Genomic DNA, 24,995 nt, shown 5'->3' on the forward strand with positions numbered 1-24,995 from the left:
GGCCTCCGCGGCTTGGTCTGGGCCGGGGTAGGGGGACCCCGTCTGCAGCAGGTCCAGACTGCGGCTTATTTGCCGTAGCGGGGACCACTCTGTTGTGGCCGGTTTGGGTCTGGGCTTGGTTTGGGCCAGGGGAGGGCGCTCCTCCCCAGGCTGTGACAGGTCCCTAGGTGGGTTCCCTGAGCACCTGCACGGTGCTAAATAGGCTGCTGCATGGCCATTCAGCTTAGAGGGAACTTAGCCTGCTGGACCCCCACACCTACTGCTTGCCCCCTATCCACAAGGCTTGTTATCCTGTCAAAGAAAGCTATCAGTTTGGTTTGACACAATTTGTTCTTGACAAATCCATGCTGAGTGTTACTTATCACCTTATTATCTTCTAGATGTTTCCAAATGATTAGTTAATTATCAGTGGACAAATCTGGCTCCATGAAATTAACTGCCCTACTACATATAATATAGTTACTTCTCAGTCCAAATATTCCTCAGTTACAATACCACTTGAGGTTCCAATTCTGCAAACGCTTACCACCAGGCACAGAACTTACTAACAGAGATAGGCAAGTAACTGTTTTGTGTTGTTGTTGTTATTGTTTTGCGGGGGGAGGGGGGTGTTGCTGCCAGATCTGAAAAACTGGAAAACAATTTTGGGTTGAATGATGTTATTTGTTTAGATTTCAGGCATTTTTAATCCTTTAGTTTTTTTATAAGAGGAAATTTGGAAATGAAGGGCTGGGCTTTCAAGCTTGACTAGGTCTGCCATGATGCACCATGGCCTGAAATTCTCATGCTGCACTGTCTCCTCTATCCAGGACTAGAGACCATTGCTTCTCATGGGTGATATAGTCTGATTATGGATCTCAGATTACAGAAGAGAATGGGAAAATACAGCATCTGAACTACAACTCCCATGAGGTGCCATTGCAGCATTTCTGAATGTAAATATTTTGGTTTTCTGATTAAACTTTTGGTTTTCAAATTTTCACCTAAAAGATTAATTTTACTTTGGAAAACCTCCTGGAACCCCCCTGAGCAATGTATGTCCTGTACCAATGTAACAAATTTAATGTGTGAGAACATGGACATTTCTTCTGCTTCTAACTTCCTTATGTGGAGTTCTCTACAAGGGTGAAGGTCCACCAGGATTCAATAAGCTTTTTCCCAGTTAAAATAAAAAATAAAAAGAAAAAAGAAAGTAGATAAAGCTAAACAAGGTATGCAAGTGCCTGACTGGAAGAACACTAGCCCATAGGAAATTTTCTGGCAGTGCTATGTAAAATATCATATGCCTTGGGAAAAAAAAACACTTTGTTTAAAACAGCCTTTAACAAGCATATTTTGGGAGCTTTACAAATTAACTTCCTTTCCAAAAAATATCCACAGATTGAGGGATTTTGTTGCAAAATGCCCTTGTTTCAAATGATAAATTAATGTTACATGTCACTGAGTTAAGATATCAAGATGAAGAGATGAGGGGTTCTTGGATCATCAGAGCAAACTCAGGCATTATCCGTAACCAAAAATCTACAAGCCTGTGTGTGCTGCTCTGGTTTTGCTGCATTTTGATGCCATGCTCTGTGAATATTTCTGTCTGTGAAGATCCTTGTTAAGAAGAGATAAATATGAGGTCTTCTCCTCTTGGTCTTTGATCACCATTTCTCATGCAGAGTCCAGACATGTTTTTGGAACTTTGGACTGTGACCTGTAATTTAGACATTTATCCCTCCTATCTGATAACATTTTATGTGAAGACAGGCAGCCTGATCCTCATCTGGTGTAAACTGCCATAGTTCCACTGAGATCAATGAAGCTACACTGATTTACACCAGTTCAGAATCTGTCCCATTGAGTCCATTAACAATGCAGTATGTCGACATCTCTTTTCCAGTGTAGGAAGTGGTGCTCTCAAATGTTACCGCACCCAGAAAACTGGTGTAAAAGTGACACGCTGTACCTCAGAATAACTCCCTGTAACCCCCATATTCACCACTTTTATATGGTTATGATATATTTTGTACAAAGCATACCTCGTCAGGTATCATTTGAAAACTCATGGACTACTGAACATCATTATCCTGTTAACATGTGTGTATCATCATTGTATTTGAAGTCATGTGATTTTGCTATATGTTTGTTACTAAAACACCTTGTGAGTCTGGGGAAAACCCACAAACTAACTCTTCAGGAATAACAAAAGAACTATAAACAAAAGATTTGCATGTCATCCTCAGAAATGGCTCAAGCCTCACATACAAAAAAGGTGTGAGCAAGAAATCTACAGTTCACCTGAGAGACATGTTGAATCTCACTTACTCATCGGACTCATTGTCCAGTAGCGGAGTTAATGGAGAGTATAAAATAAGAGACAGTGACATCATTAGTAGGCCTCTCCTTCCCCATTTCTACACAACAGGCAAGATTGCTTGGAGGTCAAAGACCAATCAGTGAACTGTGGGGGAGGGGGATGATCCTAATTGGAAGGCTTTTCAGTTAGTATGAACAGCTGAAAGTTTTGGGTAAGAGAAATACTTTTTCTTTAAAATCTTACTTAGCCTGGAAAAGTTTAGGAATTAGCTTGCTATTTTGACTTTTATTTCCTTTGTAACCAGATCTGACTATTATGCCTAAACCACTTACAATCACTTAAAATCTATCTTTCTATAGTTTATACACTTGTCTTAATGTTTTGTCTAAAACAGTGTGGTTGGTTGTAGTGTTTGGGAAATGTCTACTTAGGTTAACAAAGGCTGGTGGAATGGCAAACTAATTAATGAGCTTCCATTGTTCAAGACGGTCTTATGGGGTGCAAGGCTAAAGCTGGTGGGATTTGCAGATAACTCCCAGTGTACAGTTCATGAGTGGCTGGGAAACCATTCCTATAACTTTGTTGAGTGTGGCTTCATATACTAATGGCAGTGTGACAGCAAAGCGTGGAGGGTCTGCTTTTCACTAGCAGAGCAGTGTGAGAGATATCCTGAGCTAGAGAGCTAAGGAGGCACAGTAATTCCACAGTCCAGATTGTACCCTGGGGGACGTCACAGTAAGGCTTATAATACTGGAAAGCAAATACGACAGGAGTCAAATACACAACAAGACAGACTTATGATTCTATGCAAACTGACATTCAATATCTGGAATATGAAAATATATGGATCTGAATTCTGACAAGACTAACCTAGAATGTTTCCTTAAAACTGTTCTGCCAATCCATTTCATTTGAAACACTATTGCTATTCCAGACTCGGGATTCTGTTGAGTAGAGACTATCCATCATGCTGGAACACATTCAATTTAGGGCTGTCAAGCGATTAAAAAAATTAATCACTATTAATCACGTGATTAAAAAAATTAATTGTGATTAATTGCACAATTAATCACACAATTGCACTGTTAAACAATAATAGAATACCATTTATTTAAATATTTTTGGATGTTTTCTACATTTTTAGATATATTGATTTCAATTACAACACAGAATACAAACGTGTACAGTGCTCACTTTATATTTATTTTTATTACAAATATTTGCACTGTAAAAAAGAAAAGAAATAGTATTTTTCAATTCACCTACTGCAAATACAAGCATAGTACAATCTCTTTATCATGAAAGTTGAATTTACAAATGTAGAATTATGTACAAAAAAACTTCCCTGCATTCAAAAATAAAACAGTGTAAAACTTCAGAGCCTACAGTTCCAGTCAGTCCTTCTTGTTCAGCCAATCATACAGACAAACAAGTTTACATTTGCAGAAGATAAGGCTCCTTGCTTCTTCTTTAAAATATCACCTGAAAGTGAGAACAGGCATTTGTAGGGACCTGTTGTAGCCAGCGTTGCAAAATATTTACATGCCAGATGCGTTAAAGACTCATATGTCCCTTCATGCTTCAACCACCATTCCAGAGGACATGTGTTCATGCTGATGACAGATTCTGCTCAATAATGATACAAGGCAGTGTGGACTGATGCATGTTCATTTTCATCATCTGAGACATGCCACCAGCAGAAGATTGATTTTCTTTTTTGGTGGTTTGGGTTCTGTAGTTTCCACATCAGAATGTTGCTCTTTTAAGACTTATGAAAGCATGCTCCACACCACATCCCTCTCAGATTTTGAAAGGCAGTTCAGATTCTTAAATCTTGGGTCGAGTGCTGTAGCTATCTTTAGAAATTTCACATTGGTATCGTCTTTGCATTTCATCAAATTTGCAGTGAAAATATTCTTAAAATGAACATGTCTGGGTCATCATCTGAGATTGCTATAACATGAAATACATGGCAGAATGCAGGTAAAATAGACCAGGAGACATACATTTCTCCCCCAAGGAGTTACACATTTAATTAACACATTATTTTTTTAATGAGCATAGTCAGCATGGAAGCATGTCCTATGGAACGATGGCCGAAGCATGAAGAGGCATATGAATCGTTAGCACCTCTGGCACGTAAATATCTTGCGACACCAGCTACAACAGTGCTATGTGAATGCCTGTTCTCACTTTCAGGTGACATTGTAATTAAGAAGTGGGCAGCATTATCTCCCATAAATGTCAAAAAACTTGTTTCTCTTAGCAATTGGCTGAACAAGAAGTAGGACTGAGTGGACCTGTAGGCGCTAAAGTTTTACATTGTTTAGTTTTTGAGTGCAGTTATGTAACATATATATATATATATATATATATATATATATATATATATATATATTGCACTTTCATGACAAAGAGATTGCATTACAGTACTAGAATGAAGTGAGTTGAAAAATACTATGTTTTTTTATCATTTTTGCAGTGCAAATATTTGTAATAAAAATATATAGTGAGCACTGTACACTTTGTATTCTGTGTTGTAATTGAAATCAATATGTCTGAAAATGTAGAAAAACATCCAAAATATTTCATAAATTTCAACTGGTATTCTATTGTTTAACAGTGCAATTAATCGTGATTTTTTTTTAGTTAATCGCGTGACTTAACTGTGATTAATTGACAGCCCTAATTAAATGTCATGTTGGTTCTGTGATGTGCACAAATGGGGACTTGAATAAGACCATTAAAATCAGTTTTACTTATAACCTAGGACGATATTTGAATACAAGCTTCCAGAGAAATAAAAGTTAGTACAGTAACCCATTGACCTTAACAAACTGATATTAATCACCAGATATATGTTTTCCCATATCATGATTCCATGGGAATTGTACTGCCAATGTCATTTCCAGGCAAACAGAAGGGAACCAGAAAACTTGGATATCAGTCCAGGAAAGTGCCAAACGCTTTGAACACCCAGAAATGCATACACAAGCCCTTTCACTTGATTATTTAATTTGCTGTTCCCCATTCCTGGCTGCTTTGCTAATCCACCAAAGTACCTCATTCACACTGCAAAAGCAGCAACCACAGTAGCAAAAAAAAAAAAAAATCAACATAAAAAAGGGAGTTGAGGGAGATGGGGATAATGGGACAATAATTAAACTAGATCTGGCTAAAACTGTTCTCAGTCACAGTGTTTATTCTAACACTGCAAACTTCAGTCAAGTTAGTTTCTCCCACAAGCTTCTCCCATAAAACCAAGTCAACTTGTTTCTTGCTTCCACTTTCCAAGATCTTCTGTAACTCCCAAAGGCCACTTTTGAAGCTAGAGCTTGTCAAAAAATTTTAAATTGAAGTTTTCCATCAGAAAATGCAGTGTTGTTGAAACCAAAACTTTTCACATGAATGTGCCGATTTTGACAAAATTTTCAATGTAAGAAAGTCAAACATTTTGTTTCTGCTTTCTCAATTTGATAATGCTGAAATATTTTGTTTAGATGGGGAAATCATTTTATTTCAATTTTATTATTTTGTTGTATTTCATTTTGACTATTATAATAATAATTTGAACATACTTTATTTGTATATTATTTAATATGTTATGTTATAATGTGTTGACTTCTTATAAACAAGATGTTTCAACCTTATCCAAATGAAACATTTTGGTGGCTCTGAACGCTAGAGGAACAAACACTTTAAAAGTCCAGCAGGACACCACGTCCTACGTAAGGAGGAAAAGGCTTCAGAGATCAAAGGCTAGGAACAAAGCATGTAGGCCATACTTATACAATGGGGGAACTCTATTCTGGGAAGGTGTCTCTGAAAAAAAACTGGGGGTTGTGTGGGTAATTATGACCGGATCCTGCACTATGGCTTTCCTCTCTTTCTCAGACCTATAGAGGCTCGCATGTAACCAGAATAAAAAGCTTGCAAAGGTGGCTTAAAGGGTATATCTATACTTCAGTTAGACACCCGTGGCTGGCCCGGGCCAGCTGACTTGGACGCACGGGGGTTAGTCTCAGGGGCTGTTTAACTGCGGTGTAGATGTTTGGAGTTGGGCTGCAGTCTGAGCTCTGGGATGCTCACACCTGTCCTGCAGCCTCAGCCTGAACATCTACACTGCAGTTAAAAAGCTTCTTAGCATGAGGCCCCTGAGCCCAAGTCAACTGGCATGGGGCAGCCGCAGGTTTTTAATTGCAGTGTAGACATACCCAAAGTCTCCTTTGCCCCAACCCTTCTGTCCCTGCACCTAGTGCAGGAACAGAGTAACTGAAATCAGCCATTCCATGCCATAGTGGATCACGGCAAATGGTACTGAACTGCTGGCAGGACAAATCCATATAATTCTGCATTGAAAAAATGAAGATTAGTAAGGATTTTCTACCAACAGAAAAACAAAGCGAATAGGGCCAGTCAGATCAGACTCTGTTTAATTCCTGACATGGTACATCATTACAGACCTGATTCTCAAGTGTTCTTCTTTACAACTAACTCTAATATTCTGAGCATTCGTTTAGAAAAAATCCAGTTCAAAAGAAAGAGAAGTTTTAGGAGGGAATCAAAAACAGATGGGTTGGTGCAGTTTCTCATTTATGCTTAACACTCAGCAGATTGAAAGTTAAGCAGGAAGAAGAATTCCATCAGATTTCACTTCCAAATGATCAATCAAAAAACCACCTGCTAAATTTAAAGAGACAGAAGTTGTGAATACAAGACATAGCAGTTCATCCTTGGAGAAATTTACCCTCTCAGAAAAAAAAAATCCTTTCTTGTATTTACACTGTAAAACAGTTACAGTTACATCTTTCTTTTGTCCTGAAAGCTTTAATAGTGTCTGTTGCTCTACGAATTTGTGGATCTTATCAAGGAGCAATACCTTCCATTCAAAGAAGGGGAAGCTCAATTGCAGCCCATCAAAGAAAGAACTTGAAGTGAAAGTAACTATCCTAAAAGTTATTCAGTGGTTTTGAAAGGAGAATGTTGCTTAAATAAAAAATGAAGTCATGGGGGTCGGCAAATATCTGGGCAAGACTGTGCATTGCCAACAGATTAAAAAACTTCAAATATAATAGGTCACATTGTGCCATTTAGGCAGATGGTGGCTAGTACTGAGCCACATCACCCAGTGCGAACTAGTAGAGGGAGTGTACCTCATCTGTCCCATGGCTTCCCAGTTAACAGGCAGAATACACACTTCGGATGATACTGCAGCCTGTTCTCCCTGCTAGGTTTGACCAATTCCATAGACCAGTATGGAGGGAGGGTAGGACCATTTCCCTGCCACCACCACATCCTTCCCATCTAACTCTAGAGTAACTTGTGGCCCTCCACCTACTTTGTGTCTAATTTCCCTGCTGTACAGGGACTGTTATTTTACCTGATACTGGTTCACGGGGATGGAAGGCCTCTTGCTCCTTACTCCCATACCCTGTACAGACAAAAACTGAGGCCAGACCCCTGAGTGATGCAGTCAAACTTACCTAACCCTTGGTATAGAGATCATTAGGTTGACAGGAGAATTCTCCTGCAGACCTAGCTACTGCTTCTTGGGGAGTCGGAATATCTACACCAACTGGAAAAAGCCTGTAAGCGTGGGCAGTGTCTACACTGAAGCACTACAGTGGTGTAGCTGCAGCAGTGCAGTTGTGCGGCTGTAGCATTTTCAGAGTAGACAATATTCCTTGTATGAGCATACATCTCTGGGTGGAGGAGAATTAAGCTACTTTACTTCTGAGTGACAGCATCCACACAGGAGTTTAATGTGATGTAATGTAAGTACATTAATGTCACGGCTTTAGTTAAATTTCTCTTAACTTTTCTGAGTGTCATAAGAACATAAGAATGGCTGTACTGGGTCAGACCAAAGGTCCATCCAGCCCAGTATCCTGTCTACTGACAGTGGACAATGCCAGGTGCCCCAGAGGAAGTGAACCTAACAGGTAATGATCAAGTGATATCTCTCCTGCCATCCATCTCCACCTTCTGACAAACAGAGGCTAGGGACACCATTCCTTACCCATCCTGGCTAGTATCAGAGGGGTAGCCATGTTAGTCTGGATCTGTAAAAGCAGCAAAGAGTCCTGTGGCACCTTATAGACTAACAGACATATTGGAGCATGAGCTTTCATGGGTGAATACCCACTTCGTCAGGCTCTTTGCCATGGCTAGTAGCCATTAATGGACTTAACCTCCATGAATTTATCCAATTCTCTTTTAAACGCTGTTATAGTGCTAGCCTTCACAACCACCTCAGGCAAGGAGTTCCACAAGTTGACTGTGCGCTGTGTGAAGAAGAACTTCCTTTTATTTGTTTTAAACCTGCTTGTAGTAAGAGGAGGCCCTAAGATATAAACCTTGGTATCAGAGGCCCGGCATAAGGCCTAAGGCCTGAACTAAAGTAATGGTCAAGACTTTGCTAACATAAAGCAAAGTTAAGCTGTGAGCCAGAGGCAGGCCCTGCTCACAGAAGCTGGCAAGGAAAGGGCTGATGTTGCAGAAACATATATTCACCTAGCATACCAAAGTATAAACACAGCATTAGAATACACTATACTGGAACATTTCATAGATAATAAAAGGACAGGCCGAACCATCCCAATGACAGGGGCAAAAGGGTAATATGATGGATAGAGTTGTTTTGATCGAACCAACATGTACAAGGTGAGAGGCGGCACCTTGCTACGTAGAGGGGTTGTACCTTGCTACGCAGAAAGGTTGCACCTCAATACGTCAGGTGTGATGTGTAACTTGTTTGTATCTGTGTATAAGAATGCATCCCTGGGGCGGTGTCTTTGTCCGGCCGAGGGGGCAGTGGAAAGTCCCACCACTGACTGAGCTGGGTCCATTGCCAAGAGGCACTTTCTCGTAGTATGCCCGGTAGACTAAGTAATCTACGGGGAACTGCCATTGTGTCTGAGGTCGCAATAAACCTAGTCGACGTGACTTTGCATCTTACTGGACTCTGTGGTTATTGGGGGTTCTCATCGGGTCTGCTGTGTCAGCCATCTGCGCAGAGCTGGGGCAGCACACAGAGGGAACACACGCACGCAGCCGAGTGATATCAACAAGGAGAAAGCAGAGCACCACACCAGTACCACTCTGACTACACTGCTGACCATTAATTTCATTTGGTGACCCCTAGTTCTTATATTATGGGAACAAATAACTTTTCCTTATTCACTTTCTCCACATCACTCATGATTTTACATACCTCTACCATATCCCCCCTTAGTCTCCTCTTTTCCAAGCTGAAAAGTCCTAGCATTTTTAATCTCTCCTCATATGGGACCTGTTCCAAACCCCTAAGCATTTTAGTTGCTCTTCTCTGAACCTTTTCTAATGCCAGTATATCTTTTTTGAGATGAGGACACCGCATGTAGGCAAACCTTTAGCGTCTGGAAAAAAGGTGCCATATTTACAGCAATGGAAGCTAAAATCTTCTGATAAACAACAATGTTAAAGCATGGTCAGCAACTATCTTAAACTCCTCATTGTGTCAGACTCTTTGAGGGACCATTCCCAGGGGTGGTTAGGTCAGTCTACATAGACAGAAAATCCCTGGCATCTTTGCTGAGATTTCCAACAAAGGTGCCTAATACTGTCAGTTGTTATAGTGGTTTTTGTGAGGTCATCAACAGAAAAAAAAACAGGAGCTGAACAAAGACTATCAACTAGCTTAAGTGTGATTACAGATAAGATAATAACAGCTTTCAGTCTCTGCTTAGAACCAACAATGTGCCTTGGCCCACATCCATGCTAGTGACCCATGAAGTAAAAGGCTATGTATCCCATTGTCGAATCCTTGAGGAAACTGTCAAGAAAAAGCAAACACGCAAAGCCCACATGTATTTTTTGTTTTAGGGTTTGAGAAAGATATTTGAATTTCTGCATGGTTCTGTACTGTGTTCATTCATGCTCCAGCTTACTTGGCACCAGAAAAGAATAAAAAGAAAGAGGGGGAAACAAAGAACAAAATAGTAATGTGAAAAAGAAAACAGTCCAAGCAATTTTAGATTAGCATCAAAAGCATGGTTTTTTACATCAATTTAAATACACGAGTCACTGTCAACTACTAAATAGAGTAACCAGTCCACATGTTGCTTCATATTTACACATATTTTTAGGTGTATGTGCTAAAAAAAGTCTTTGTATTTTTTTTCTGATATACCCATTAACTTATTTCCTCTCTTTATTTTTAAAATTAGGTTTCTATGATAAAGAATGTTAACTGAAAGCAGATCATGCTGGGAATTCAGCCAACATTAGATTACTGCTTTGTACATAGTTTTAGCACTGTAAAAGAATAATCATCACTGGTATATGGTGCCAAGAAAAGGGAAGAGGAGGCAGAGGGAGGTAAGGAACGCTTTCAGCAATTCAGTATACTATAATAAATATAGGTCTAATACAATAATATATAATAAAAATAGGACTAATGCTAGAACATTAAAAGATTGATGAGAAAAAGAGACAAAGGAGATGGAGGCCCTCAAAAGTTTATATAAGAAGATAAGGAGGATGGGGCTTGTGTAGAACAAATAACAGAAAGTGCCACAACACAAGACTTGGTAGTAACGAGGGACTTTAACTACCCAGACATCAGTTGAAAATGTAGTATGGCAAAATACAAAGTTCTTGGAATGTGTTGGCAACAACTTTTTGTTTCAGAAAGTGAGGAAGTAACAAGAAGGACAGTCATTTTAGACTTGATTCTGACCAATAGGGAGGAATTTATTGCATTTTGAAGGTGGGTTGAAAGTGATCATGAAACGATAGATTTCATGATTCTAATGGAAGGAAGGAGTGAGAGCAGCAGAATAAGGACTATGGACTTCAAAAAAGCCAACTTTAACAAACTCCAAAAACTGGTAGATAAGGTTCCTTAGGAAGAAAATTTGAGTGATAAAGTTGTTCAGGAGAGCTGGCAGTTGTTCAAGGAGATACTATTAAAGGCACCACTGCAAACAATCCTGATGCAAAGGAAAGACAGGAAGAATAGTAAGAGGCCAATATGGCTCCATCAGGAGCTCTTTAATGACCTGGAAATCAAAAAGGAATGCTACAAAAAATGGAAACAGGATGAATTGCTAAGGACTACAAAAAATTAACACAAGCACGTAGGGCCAAAATCAGACAAGCTAAGTCAAGAAGTGACTTAACACCTACCAAGGGACATAAAATGCAATAAGAAGTTCTTTAAATACATTAAGAGCAATAGAAATATAAAGAAAAGTATAGGTCTTCAATTTAGCAGGGAAGAAGAGAATAACTGATGACATCAAAAAGGCTGAGGTGTTTAATATCTATTTTTCGTCAGTCTTCACTAAAAAGGTTAATGATGGTCAGATAACACAAATAATATTAACATGGGGAGATGAATGCAACCTAAAAGAGAGAAAGATCAGGTTAAAAAATATTTAGATAAGTTAGCTATATCTGAGTTGACAGGGCCTGATGAAATTCATCCTAGGGTACATAAGCAACTAGCTGAAACAATCTTGGAATTGTATTAGAGAGGTAGCCGCGCTAGTCTGGATCTGTAAAAAGCAACAGAGAGTCCTGTGGCACCTTATAGACTAACAAATCTTGGAATTATTACGGGTTATCTTCAAGAATTATTGGAGAATGGGTAAGGTCTCAGGACTGGAGAAGAGCAAACATAGTACCTATCTTTAAAAGGGGGAACAAAGAGGACCCAGGGAATTATAGACCAGTCAGCCTAATTTCAATACTTGGAATGATACTGGAACAAATTATTAAAACAATCAATTTGTAAATACCTAGAGTATAATAAGATTATAAGGAATAGCCAACATGGATTTGTCAAGAACAAAACCACGCTAAACCAACCTAATTCCCTTCTTAGACAGGCTTACTGGCCTAGTAGATATGGGGGAAGTAGTAGATACAATACATCTTTATTTTTTACTAAGACTTTTGGCACAAGAAGCAAACTAAGGGAATGCAATCTAGATGAACTTACTATAAGGTGTATGCACAATTGTTTGAAATACCATACTCAAAGAGTAGTTATAGTTCGCTGTCAAATTGGGAGGGCATATCTAGTGAAGTCCCTCGGGGATCAGCCCTGGGCCCAGTACTATAAAGTGTTTTCATTAATGAATTGGATAATGGAATAGAAAGTATGTTTATAAAATTTGCAGATGACACCAACCTGGGAAGGACTGAAAGCACTTTGGCAGACAAGATTAGAAGTCAAAACAACCTTGACAAATTGGACAACTGGTGTGGATTCAACAAGATGAAATTCAATAAATATAAGTACAAAGTACTTCACTTGGGAAGAAAAAATAAAATGCACAACCACAAAATGGGGAATAACTGGCTAGGCAGTAAAAAAAAACAGGAGTACTTGTGGCACCTTAAAGACTAACAAATTTATTTTAGCATGAGCTTTCGTGAGCTAAAGCTCACTTCTTCGGATGCATAGAATGGAACACACAGACAGGAGATATTTATACATACAGAGAACACGAAAAGGTGGAAGTATGCATCAATTGATTAGACTCTGCCTGTTGGTATGCATACTTCCACCTTTTCATGTTCTCTGTATGTATAAATATCTCCTGTCTGTGTGTTCCATTCTATGCATCCGAAGAAGTGAGCTTTAGCTCACGAAAGCTCATGCTAAAATAAATTTGTTAGTCTTTAAGGTGCCACAAGTACTCCTGTTTTTTTTGCGGATACAGACTAACACGGCTGCTACTCTGAAACCTGGCTAGGCAGTAGTACTGCTGAAAAGGGCCCGGCAGTTACAGTGGATGTCAAGTTATATATGAGTCAACAATATGATGCAGTTGTGTAAAAGGCTAATATAATTGTGGGGTGTATTAACAGAACTGTTGTATATCACATATGGGAGGTAATCATCCTGCTGTGCTTGACACTGGTGAAGCCTGAGCTGGAGTACTGTGTTCAATTCTGGTCACCACATCTTAGGAAATATGTGAACAAACTGGAAAAAGACCAGAGGAGAGCAAAGAAATGATAAAACAGTAGTGGGCAACAGGGCCGCCCAGAGGGGGGGGCAAAGGGGGCAATTTGCCCCGGGCTCCGCAGGGGCCCCCAAGAGAAGAGCGGAAGCTCCCGCCTCCGCCCCTCTCCTGGAGCCTCAGCGCATCAAGCGCCGAGTCGCCGGCCGAGCCCCCGAGCCCCGCCCCGCTCAGAGCCGCGTGGTGAGGGGGCGGGGCTGGGAGCTCCAACGGGGCCGGAACCTGAGCCCCGCCCCGCTCAGAGCGGCGTAGGGAGGGGGCGGGGCTGCGAGCTCCGGGCTGAGTTCCCAGCCCCGCCCCCTCACCACGCGGCTCTGAGCGGGACGGAGCTCAGGCCCCGCCGGAGACGCGCTCGGGTAAGGGGGCGGGGCGGGAAGCGGGACCCGCCGCCGAAGCGCAGCCCGGTCTTCGGCGGCGGGGGGCCCCTTCTGTTCCGGGACCCGCCGCCGAAGTGCCCCGAAGGCCCGCGGCGGGGACCCCCCTGCCACCGAATTACCACCGAAGACCGGCGGGTCTTCGGGGCACTTCAGCGGCGGGTCCCGGAACGGAAGGGCCCCCCACCGCCGAAGACCCCGGGCCCCCGGAATGCTCTGGGCGGCCCTGGTGGGCAACCTGCATCCCATGGGTTCATGCGGCCCATCAGGGTACTGGCTGCCATTTCCCAAAGCTCCCATTGGCCGGGAATGGCAAACTGTGGCCATTGAGATCTGCAGAGGGCTGTGCCTGCGGATGATCAACATCAGCAAAATGTCTCACGGCTTGCAATCAGATTACCCTGATGGGCTGCATGCGGCCTGTGGGCAGCAGGTTGCCCACCACTGCAATAAAAGGTTTAGAAAACTTGACCTATGAGAAGTGGTGGATTATGCAATGAACCCAGAACCCTGGAGCCTTGTCAGAAGCTGCAGGGTGCCAGGGGAAGCCTCAGTGCCCCGACCACAGTACCCGGCAGAAGCACTGGGTAGGTGGGAGGGGCTGGAGAAGTCCCAGCTCCACAACTCTGGTCCTCCACAGAAGTGTGGTACAGCAAGGGAAGTTCCAGCACTTGGACCATGGCTGAGGCCCCTGGCCTGAAGGAGCTCTCACTCCCTGCTGCAGCCCACGGGCCATGGAGGGGGGACAGAGTTTCTCTTGTCTTGGGGCTGCATTGGGGGGTCAGAAAGAAGCAAACAGGTTGCAGGGCTGCAGCGGGGGCAGGCAGAATGGGGCCAGACCATGGGTAGAACAGGGCCGGGGCCACGGGAGAAGGGGCAGAATGAGGTGGAGCCTTGGGTGTGTCCGCAGGTAGAAAGGGTGGGGAGGCCTCCCCACTTGCTCAAGCCTAAGGCCCCATGAAACCTTAATCTGCCTCTGCCTATGAGGAAAGATTTAAAGTACTGGGTGTGATGCTGTATGGAATACATGGGACACTTTATGATATTGTTGATACTAATATTATAGAAGTGCAAGGAATCTGACCAGATATGCCATGTGTATCTGTGAAAATCTTATAATTTATGAAGTATGATAATGTTGTTTTTATGTTTGTATCACCTTTGGCAGGGGCAGCTCCAGGCACCAGTGCAGCAAGCGCATGCCTGGGGCGGCAAGCCACGGGGGGCGGCCTGCCAGTCACTGTAAGGGCGGCAATCAGGCAGCCTTCGGTGGTGTTTCTGCGGGAGGTCCGCCAGTCCTGCAGTTTCGGCGGAAATTCAGCGTCGGGTACGCCGGAATGGGACTGGCAGATCATCCCCAGAACTGCCGCTGAATCCGTGTGACCGGTGGACCTCCCGCAGAAATGCTGCTGAAGGCTGCCTGACTGCCGTGCTTGGGGCGGCAAAAAACATAGAGCCTCCCCTGACCTTTGTATTACGAGTTATAGATATGTACAGATATGTAGAGTACATCTGTATTTCCAGACTTGTGCTGTGTTTCTGGCATCAACATTGCCTAGCCTATTTGATGGCCCATCAAGAGTGATCATGTGTACAATGAACCCACTGAAAGAAAAAGGGGATATACCTTATGAGTCAGCAAGGTGTGTGGTATGCCAATGGACAGAATTCTAAGGCTTTTCCATGCCATGTGCTGTAAAGCTTGTGTTTGGGACACAGAAAGTACAAACCAAATGGCAAAAGACCATAAAAGGCAGCTGCATCATCTCCATTTTGTCTTCATTCCTGGTTCCTACATCTGGAACAATTTTTCTACAAATGAAGCTCTGAACAAAGGACTGAATGACCCATCTAAGTTGTGGATGTGTTCCAGAGGGACTTTCAGCAAACTCACCAATACTGTTAAGAACCTGATATATAGACTTTGATGTCTCTGTATGTATCTGACTACTTCTTGTTCTTTGTTTTTTTCTTTATAATAAACCTTTAATTTTAGACACTAAAGGACTGTCTGGCAGAGTGGTATTTTGGGTAAGACCAATCTAATTTTGACCTGGCAATGTGGCTGGCCCTTTGGGGTTCAGAAGAACATTGTGTATAGTGAGCAGAGGTTTTTAAACAACTTCTCACTGCACTGGGCCTAGGTGCTGAGTGGGAGCCAGAGAACTGGAATGCAATAAGGGAGCTGTGCTATTTCTTTTTTGACTTCTTGATAACTAGTGTGGGAGATCAGAAATACAGTTTGTGACTGGTTGGTGAGTCAAACTTCAGGTTAACCACCAGTTTTGGTAGAATCTGCTCTCCTTTTGCAGCCTGCCCTGACCTTGGCATTTTCAGTGAGGGCTACCCCTGGTACCCCGGGTCACACTGGGCACATTTAGTTTTGAGAAAAGATGACAGAGGAGGACCTAATAATAACCTTGAATATGTTAAGGACTGCTATAAAGAGGACTGTGATCAATTGTTCTCCCTGTCCAAAGGAGGTCGCACAATCACAAAATGGGGAAGAACTGGCTAGGCAGTAGTTCTGCTGAAAAGGGCCCAGTGGTTACAGAATCCCCCATCACAGGAGGTTTTTAAGAACAGGTTGGACAGACACCTGTCAAGACTGGTCTAGGTTTCCTTGGTCCTGCCTCAGCTCTGGGAGATGTATTTGATGACTTCCCGGGATCAATTCCACCTCCACATGTTTATGATTCTATATCAGTAGTTCTCAAAGCTGGTCCGAGAAAGCCCCTGGTAGGTCGGGCCTGCCACATCCGCAGGTTTGGCCGATCACGGCTCCCACAGGCCCAGGCCACAGTTCACCACTCCAGGCCAATGGGGACTGCAGGAAGAGTCACAGGCTGAGGGATGTGCTGGCCACCGTTCCCACAGCCCCCATTATCCTGGAGTGGTGAACCACGGCCAGTGGGAGTCGTGATCAGCTGACTTGTGGACGTGGCAGGTAAACAAAATGGCCCAGCTCGCCAGGGGCTTTTTCTGAACTAGTGGCGGGCTGGCTTTGAGAACCTCTGTTCTATGTGACAGTATGAATAAACATAATATGAAATAGATATTGGCAAGCACTGTCTGGGAATTCCTGACCCAATTAACAGTTGTAGAATTCAGATCTTCCCAGCACGGGTGAAACGTTTAAACTTCATAATACTGAGATATAGTAGGGGGTTAGTGTGGTTGGAGTGGCATGACAGCAAGATGTCAGTTGTAGTGCTAGTATGCAGGAAGGATTAGACTGGTGAGAGGCAGGGAGGGAAGACAGGAGAAAGTTATAGTAATGTATGTGAGAACTTGGAGTTTTGCAGAGAGCGGATAGGTTTTAGCAATGCAGTTACTATAGCAATTACAGGAACAGTACAGCAATGTTACAATTTACAGGATGTTGAAAGGGTTGATGGCTAGCTTTCAGAGCTGAGTAGGGGAAAAACATGAATGGAAAACCACCACACCTAAAACTCATATTTCTGTTTCGTTGCTCTTCAGCATAATAGTTTTGAATTGCATGTTTTTACTTCCTACAGAATCTATTTTAAAATGTCTTATCATCACAAAGGTAAAACCTTAAAATACAGTTATCCACCAAATAAGTTGCTAGAAAATGAGCATTACCTCTTTCAAGAAACTGGTTGGCCTATCACAGAAAATATATTTAATGAATATATGAGATTTCTATGGTAAGGATTGTTTTATATGCTCAAACTCGTGTGATAGCCTGTCACTGGCTCTGAACCATACCTTTCCCTTCCACATTACTGCATTTCCCCATTCTCCTTCATCATGGTTAGTTTGTGACAATGTTTGCATGTTTATTTATTTTAAATTTTAATTTTAATTATCTTTTTTCACTTGCCAGTTTTCTCTCCCTCTATCTGACAGCTGGTCCTCCCTCTTCCCACCTCCAAGTTTATAAAGCATTTCCTCTCTCAGGTATGGGGAACTACTGTGTTATTTCAGATCTCACTATGTGAGAACAGCTGATAAATTTTTAAGGGAACCTCACTTTATAATTTTTTGGTTTAGTTTTTCTATTTTGCTGTTAAAGTGAACTTTATCATTTGTAAAGGAATCCAGACTGTCACCATTAGAAAGTGAAGCACATCATTGAATTGATAAAGAGGAATGAGAGAAATTCAGCATGTTCAGATTTCATATGCACATTCACCGTGTGCCTCAAACACAATGTGGTGGGAACAATTCTAGAAGTCGGACAGCAGTTCATTCTCACTGGTCATTTGTTCCTTGGCATCTCTACCAACAATGCCAACAAGGGTGTCAGCTGTACTGCAGTTTTTTCATATGGACACACGTCCACTTGAAAACTGGGCTGAGAGCATCAACTCATCTCATTTTACATAAGCCACCAAATCAATTATCAGATAGTTCATCACTACCGACCTAGGACTGGCTTTGTCTCGTGATCTAGCTGTAAAAGACTCCATCATATCCTATTACCAGTCCCATGAGCTAGCTAGTTTACAGTAAAGAGGGATTTTTGGTATGAAGGATGATATAAAACATATTTTTTTGTATAACATTGTTACAGAAAACTTGCATTTTCTAGAGAATATAATTCTCAAATTATTTTTATTGTCACTTTTTTCTTTCCTCTTTTGAATACTCATTTGACCTAAATTCAGTTAGGGATCCATAACCTGGAGCAGAGCAGGGTGCACCTTCCAGTTTGCTGAACTGCAAGTCAGATTCAAGTCTGTCTATTCTTGAGTATCTGAGGCATGGTATCTGAGGCATGGCATGCCACACAAAGTTACAAAAGGCTTCCAATAATAAACTACCTGTCCAAACACTGTATTTCAGGAATATGTATAGCTTTATCCTAGTTTAGTTGCAATATAAGACTCATCTAAAAATCAGATAGATGGGGCTTGATCCTGCAAACATTTACGCACATGGGTAACTTTTCTTCCAGGCATAATTATGTGTTGGATTGTCTTAAAAATTGTAAAAAAGATACTGCAGCTAAAATCCTTTTGCTTATCTTATATGATAGTTCTCTAAACAGATAAATGGAAAATTTATCTATAACAAGGGTAACTGTTCCCTGAAGACCAGTTGAAACTGTAAATATATTATTTACAATAGTGGGTTATGAAAAAGCAGATACTATTACCAAACATTATAGAAGCTACATTTTCATTAGTACTTCATCTTTATAATTATCTTGTTCCAAACAGTGAGATGCCCAAGTTAATGCCTCAGATACTTTTACTCTACTTATTCAAAATTATGCTTATTCATAAAAGCAGTGGATAAGGATCTAACAAGGTTAATTAAACCCTCAATAATAAACACAGCGCACACAGAAATGTACTTGATAAAATTTCCATTTAGTATGCAGTTCTTACACACTGTTTTACAAACATGCACTATTATATCATTTTGAAGAGTAGGTGATGTACTTTTAGGATAGAAGTGTTGTTTCAGTATTAATTATACACTACCTTTCAGAATTCCAGATTCCTCTTAAATGCTAAATGTTTGCACAGCAACTATCTACTTTGGTCTATACTGTAATTTAATAAAGACCATGTTGTTCCCACAGCAGGGGAATGATCATTTATGCATGTTTGAACTATCCATTTATAATAGATTAACACATTTCTCTCAATGTGAAATGCAGTAATGTTTACAAACCCTTCCCCTCTTTTTTAACATTCTGGAATGAAAAATGGTTTTAATTAAATATACCTTGATAGGGAGCACTAAATCCAGGGTATCGGTGGTTGCTGTCCGTTACAAAATGAAGTCTGAGCCAGTTTTTGTTGCTGATAATTGGAGGGGGTATATTCATTCCAGATAACCTGAGTTATAAAAGACAAATGAAATAAAAATAATTAATAGAGGGTAGACAGAAAATACAATTAGTGCTGAAGACCTGGAGTTCTTTTATTTTTGAAGTTTGATAAAAATCCTTATTTTTAAAAAGGAAAAAAAAATGCTTTCTTCTAAACATGCTCTTAATCAGATACTATATGTGTAACTCATTGAGACAATGAATATGCCTTTTTTATCCCATGAATGAATATGATATGTAACTCATGAATGGTAAACCTATGAACAACAAGTGTCTGGGTTTCCCTAACAAATGGTATCAAGAGGCACATTCTATATACTATCCGCACAAGGGGTATACTGTCTATCCAAGGTACTGTGTACCTTGTACTATAGTATCTGAACACCTCAAAACTTTAATGTATTAATCCACACAACTCCTGTAGTAAGGAAGTGCTATTATCCTCATTTTACAGATGGGGAACAGAGGCACACAGGGCTGGATTTTTAAAAGTATTTAGGTGCCTATTGAGATACAGATATACTGCAAATGGGATTTTCAAAAGCACTTAGCTGTCATTTGGGAGTTAGGCACCTAAACACTTTTGAAAATACCTGCCTGCCTGCATCTTTAGCCACCTAAACACCTTTACAAATACAGTGCAGAGAGGCTAAGTGACTTGCCCAAAATCCCACAGAAAGTTCATGGAACAGCAGAGAATTATCCCAGGACTCCAGAGTCTCAGGCTAGTGCCCTAACTACTGGACCATGCTTTGTTCTTGACACTCTACATTATGTTTTGATTCATGCTCACAAGTCCCATTAATTATAACAAGAGTTATACATGGGCTCCAGGTGGTTCGTGTCTTGTTTATTCCTAAACACACAGGTATTCCTCTGTTGGCCAGTATTTTATTCCAGCCAGAGTTACCATTTTACATTCAGACACTACACATTCCTCTTCCAATTCAAATACCTCTCTACTACCGGTATTGAAACTATTCATGCTTTGTGTTTGACAGAGTGAATATGATTCTATTTTAAACAGTCATGAAGTCTAAACTAGTAAATAGCTGCATGTGACACTTTGAAAGAAATGTATTTGGTAAGTTAAATATAATAACTAGAGCTGGAATTTCTGTTCTATGGGAAATTTTGACTTTTTTCCCCTCCAATTCTAAATTTTAACAAAAAGCGGAAATTTTGAAGTTGCCACAAAATGAAAATTCTGAATTTTTTTATTTGAGGGGATCAAAATGTTTCATTTTGACTTTATCATTTTGATTCATTTAATTTCATCTTCAATTTTACATTAAATCCTTTAACATAATGTATTATATATAGGTAATAAATATATAATATTAAAATAATATTGTTATATAATGTAAATTCAAAATGAATCAGAACTATAAAGTGAAAGTGAAATATTTCAACACTGTCAGAACAAAATTTTTCAATTTTTCACATTTAAAATTGTGTTGATCCAGGTTCTTGTCCTCAAAAGGGTACCCCTGAAGAGCTACATTGGTTTGCCTTAGGGACAATCTTTATCATATTATAAAATCAAAATAATCTCTGCTACATAATTACTGTATTACTGCAGAAAGAACTGTGACAGAATTATTTCTTCCATAGCTGGCAAAAAATGTATTATCTGGGTGCTGTTATGCAAAAACAAAAAATGTGTTAACTTTTTATAATATCAACATTTTTCTGCAACACTCTATAGCCTTAAACTCATGTAAGCTGTGCAGAACAAGGTAACATGTCTGATAACAAAATAAATTTAAATTGCCAGGTTAATATTTTGGATTTATCATCTTGTCATCTTTTTTCTCTGTTTAACAATCTAGGCTGAGATCTGGGCATGGCACAACATGGAGACTTCATTTATAACTTTGGTTGATAATCCTCTTCTTACACTGAGCAGAGGTCAAGTGTCCCACTGATTTTTTATTAAAGTGTTCAGCATTGTTTGATATAGTTGACCATAATGTGTTGTACACTAATCTGTGGAAGTTAACATATAGTTGGATCTGCTTGATAACAGATCCAGTCATTCCTTCAAAGGAGGACCCAGAGGACTGTGATAGACCATTATTCAGCCTCCCAGGAGTTTTCACATACACTGTTGTTCAAGAAGTCAATCTTCTTTTTTATGAAATGTGTCTGATCATCTATTACAGTTAAATGTTATATATGTGAAATATGAGCCTATTCTCCTTTTTCAATCCACCCATGCAAAAGAAAGCCAGAGGGAATAGACAGGCTTTGCAGCATGAGCTGAAGCTCAAGATTTTTTTTTCCAAACCCAATGGTAAGGATCATTGGAAGCCACTCTGGAGGTGCTCAGGAAAAATTGCTTGTTTCCCAGCCAATCTCATTTGCTAAGACGAAGCAGGAAGATGAGACAGAGGCAGTCTTTAAGATGAAGAGGTCCCATGCTGGAAGGGCATAACGAGTGGGATCCTGCAGAGATTAGCTCAGGGTCTGGTTCTGTTCAATATCTTCATCAAAGATGTAGATAATGGCATACAGAGTACACTTATAAAGTTTGTGGATGATACCAAGCTGGGAGGGGTTGCAAGTGCTTTGCAGGGTAGGATTAAAATTCAAAATGATCTGGACAAACTGGAGAAATGGTCTGAGGTAAACAGGATGAAATTCAATAAGGACAAATTCAAAGTACTTCATTTAGCAAGAAGCAATCGTTTGCACACATAGAAAATGGGAAATGACTGCCTAGGAAGGAGTACTGCAGAAAGGGATCTTGGGGATCATAGTGGATCACAAGCTAAATATGAGTCAACAGTGTAACATTGTTGCAAAAAAAGGAAACATCCTTCTGGGACATATCAGCAGGAGTGTTGTAAGCAAGACACAAGAAGTAATTCTTCCAATCTTTTCTGCGCTGATTAGGCCTTAACTGGAGTATTGTGTCCAGTTCTGGGCACCACATTTTAAGAAGGATGTGGACAAATTGGAGAGAGTCCAAAGAAGAGCAACAAAAATGATTAAAGATCTAGAAACCATGATTTATGAGGGAAGATTGAAAAAAATGGGTTTGTTTAGTCTGGAAAAGAGAAGACTGAGAGAGGACATGATAACAGTTTTCAAGTATGTAAAAGGCTCTTACAAGGAGGAGGGAGACTTTTTTTTTTCTAAACCTCTGAGGATAGGACAAGAAGCAATGGGCTTGAATTGCAGCAAGGGAGGTTTAGGTTGGATTTTAGAAAAAACTTCCTAACTGTCAGGGTGGTGAAGCACTGGAATAAATTGCCTAGGGAAGTTGTGGACTCTCCATCATTGGAGATTTTTAATAACAGGTTAAACAAACACCTGTCAGGAATGGTCTAGATAATATTTAGTCCTGACACAAGTGCAGGGGACTGGACTAGATGACCTCTCGATATTATTTCTATGATTTCATAAAAGCAGCAAAGAGTCCTGTGGCACCTTATAGACTAACAGAAGTTTTGGAGAATGAGCTTTCGTGGGTGAATACCCACTTCGTCGGATGCATGTGATTTCATAAAGGAACTTAAAATGCCAGCATTTTGAGTGGCACCTAGAAATGTATTGGAAGTCATAGAGAAAGCTACAAATATATTTAGCCCTGGGTATCTCCAAGGCCTCCTCTTCTTCCATGCTACCTGATGGCATTTTTCAGTTGTGCTGAACCCCAGTCTTCACAATACTGCTGCCACAAGTCTCTTGCTGTCTGTCCTTAGCAAATGAAATCAGCTGGAACACTCAAACTAACTCTATAGCTGAACTGGAATGAGGAGAATGGCAGAGGTGTCTCATTGAAGGTGTTTGGCTCTGAAATTTACTCCTCCCTGCAGTGTGACAGGGCCCAGTTTTGTGATGTTTAGCATGATACAAGACATATTTACTCACTCTGTTTTCTTCTCTATTTGGGCCTATGGCCAGTGGGTACTTATCTCATCAGTGACAAGAAATCACAGAGCTGGATCTGATTTGTGTCTGTTCTTGGCAAAAGTTTACTTTAATTTCTTTAATGCATCTGGATACTGTGATTATGAGCACAAGATAAATAAAATAAACTACCTTGTCTCTCTACACGGATGGAAATATAAGTAGAAAAACATCAATAAAATATGGAAGATCCTATTATTGAGTCCGGATCCCAGCTAGTGCAGGACATGATTCCCCACTAGAAGACTTAAGAAGAATAAGAAAAAATACTGTTTATAAAGCAATCACCTCCCAAAGTACTCAGTCCACTGTACAGCAACATGTAAACATAAGATAAAAACTATCCTTCACTCCAATACAAAAAGAAGGGAGAAAATTGGGTGGCATACATGGGTAGAAGTGAAAGTAATATTGTGCCAAATTTGCCCATTGTAAAAAGTACTTTGGAAATAAAAATACTAATATAAATGAAGAGAGAGAGAGAAAGAATTGGAACTGTTTAAAACCTTTTAAAGAGAATATTTAAAAATTATAGAACACATAAATTGTTGAATACAAATTATAAATAGCCTAGCCTTGAACATTCATGTTAATCAAAAATGACAATATATTGCAAATGAAGAAAAGAAAAAAGAAAAATTGTATGAGCGAATAATTGACCAGGATAAAAAATACAGACAAGGGTTAATGGTTAAGAATATAACTTTAAAAATATGCTAGTTAGTTAAATCACTCCACAGTTAGTGATCTGGATCATATTATCTTCATATTGGCAGTCTCCAGTAATGTGTTCAATACATATGTCCCTCGACCAACGTATGGCATCAGAAACTGTCAACCACCACATTAGCTTGGCATAGCATGTGGGCAACCTACAGTCCCAGAACACAGTCTTGTTCTTGGGGTCCCAAGTGCCCAGTGCTTCCACAATCAGCTCATGAACAGTAATGGAGTATTCCCATTTCCTCATAGTGTCAGCCAAGGGGGCATATTTCTCCAGTTTCCATTCTTGTGCCTCAGTGAAGGCAGCGATCTGGTTCTCGAAGGGGATCATCACATCAGCTATGATGATCAGCTTTTGTTCCTTGTCAGTGATCACAACATTTGGTCTTAGGTGGCAGCTGGAGTCCAGAATGGATGAGTTAACAATAATTGTTCCCATTGATGCCAGAATTGTTTTAATGAATCCATTCTGCATGGTGTTGTGGCAAAATACTGTCTCTCAGATGACATTAAGCTGTGTGTGGTGGAAACATTGGAGGGTAGGATAGGGTCCAAAGTGACCTAGACAAATTGGAGGAGTGGGCCAAAAGAACTCTGATGAGGTTTAATAAGGACAAATGCAGAGTCCTGCACTTAGGATGGAAGAATCCCATGGACTGTTTCAGGCTGGGGACCGATTGGCTAAGGGCTAGTCTACACTTACCAGCCGGGTCGACGCGGTGAGTTTGACTTCTCGGAGTTCGAACTATCGCGTCTAATCTGGACGCGATAGTTCAAACTCCGGAAGCGCTGCGGTCGACTCCGGTACTCCACCACTGCAAAAGACTTCGATTCCGCGGCGTCTGGACGGA

At 40.6% G+C, this 24,995-nt stretch overlaps 1 protein-coding gene across 2 annotated transcripts in view; it reads right to left on the minus strand.

Moving 5' to 3' along the window:
- CSMD3 (CUB and Sushi multiple domains 3) overlaps nucleotides 1-24,995 on the minus strand; it is a 1,158,685-nt gene that overhangs the window by 770,657 nt on the left and 363,033 nt on the right. For both annotated transcript variants that reach the window (XM_039525141.1, XM_039525140.1), the window contains exon 6: nucleotides 19,398-19,510. In XM_039525141.1, the coding sequence (XP_039381075.1) occupies nucleotides 19,398-19,510 (113 nt within the window). The remainder of the gene's footprint in view (nucleotides 1-19,397; nucleotides 19,511-24,995) is intronic.

This window comes from Mauremys reevesii, linkage group 2 (assembly GCF_016161935.1).
Source record: "Mauremys reevesii isolate NIE-2019 linkage group 2, ASM1616193v1, whole genome shotgun sequence".
NCBI lineage: Eukaryota > Metazoa > Chordata > Testudines > Geoemydidae > Mauremys > Mauremys reevesii.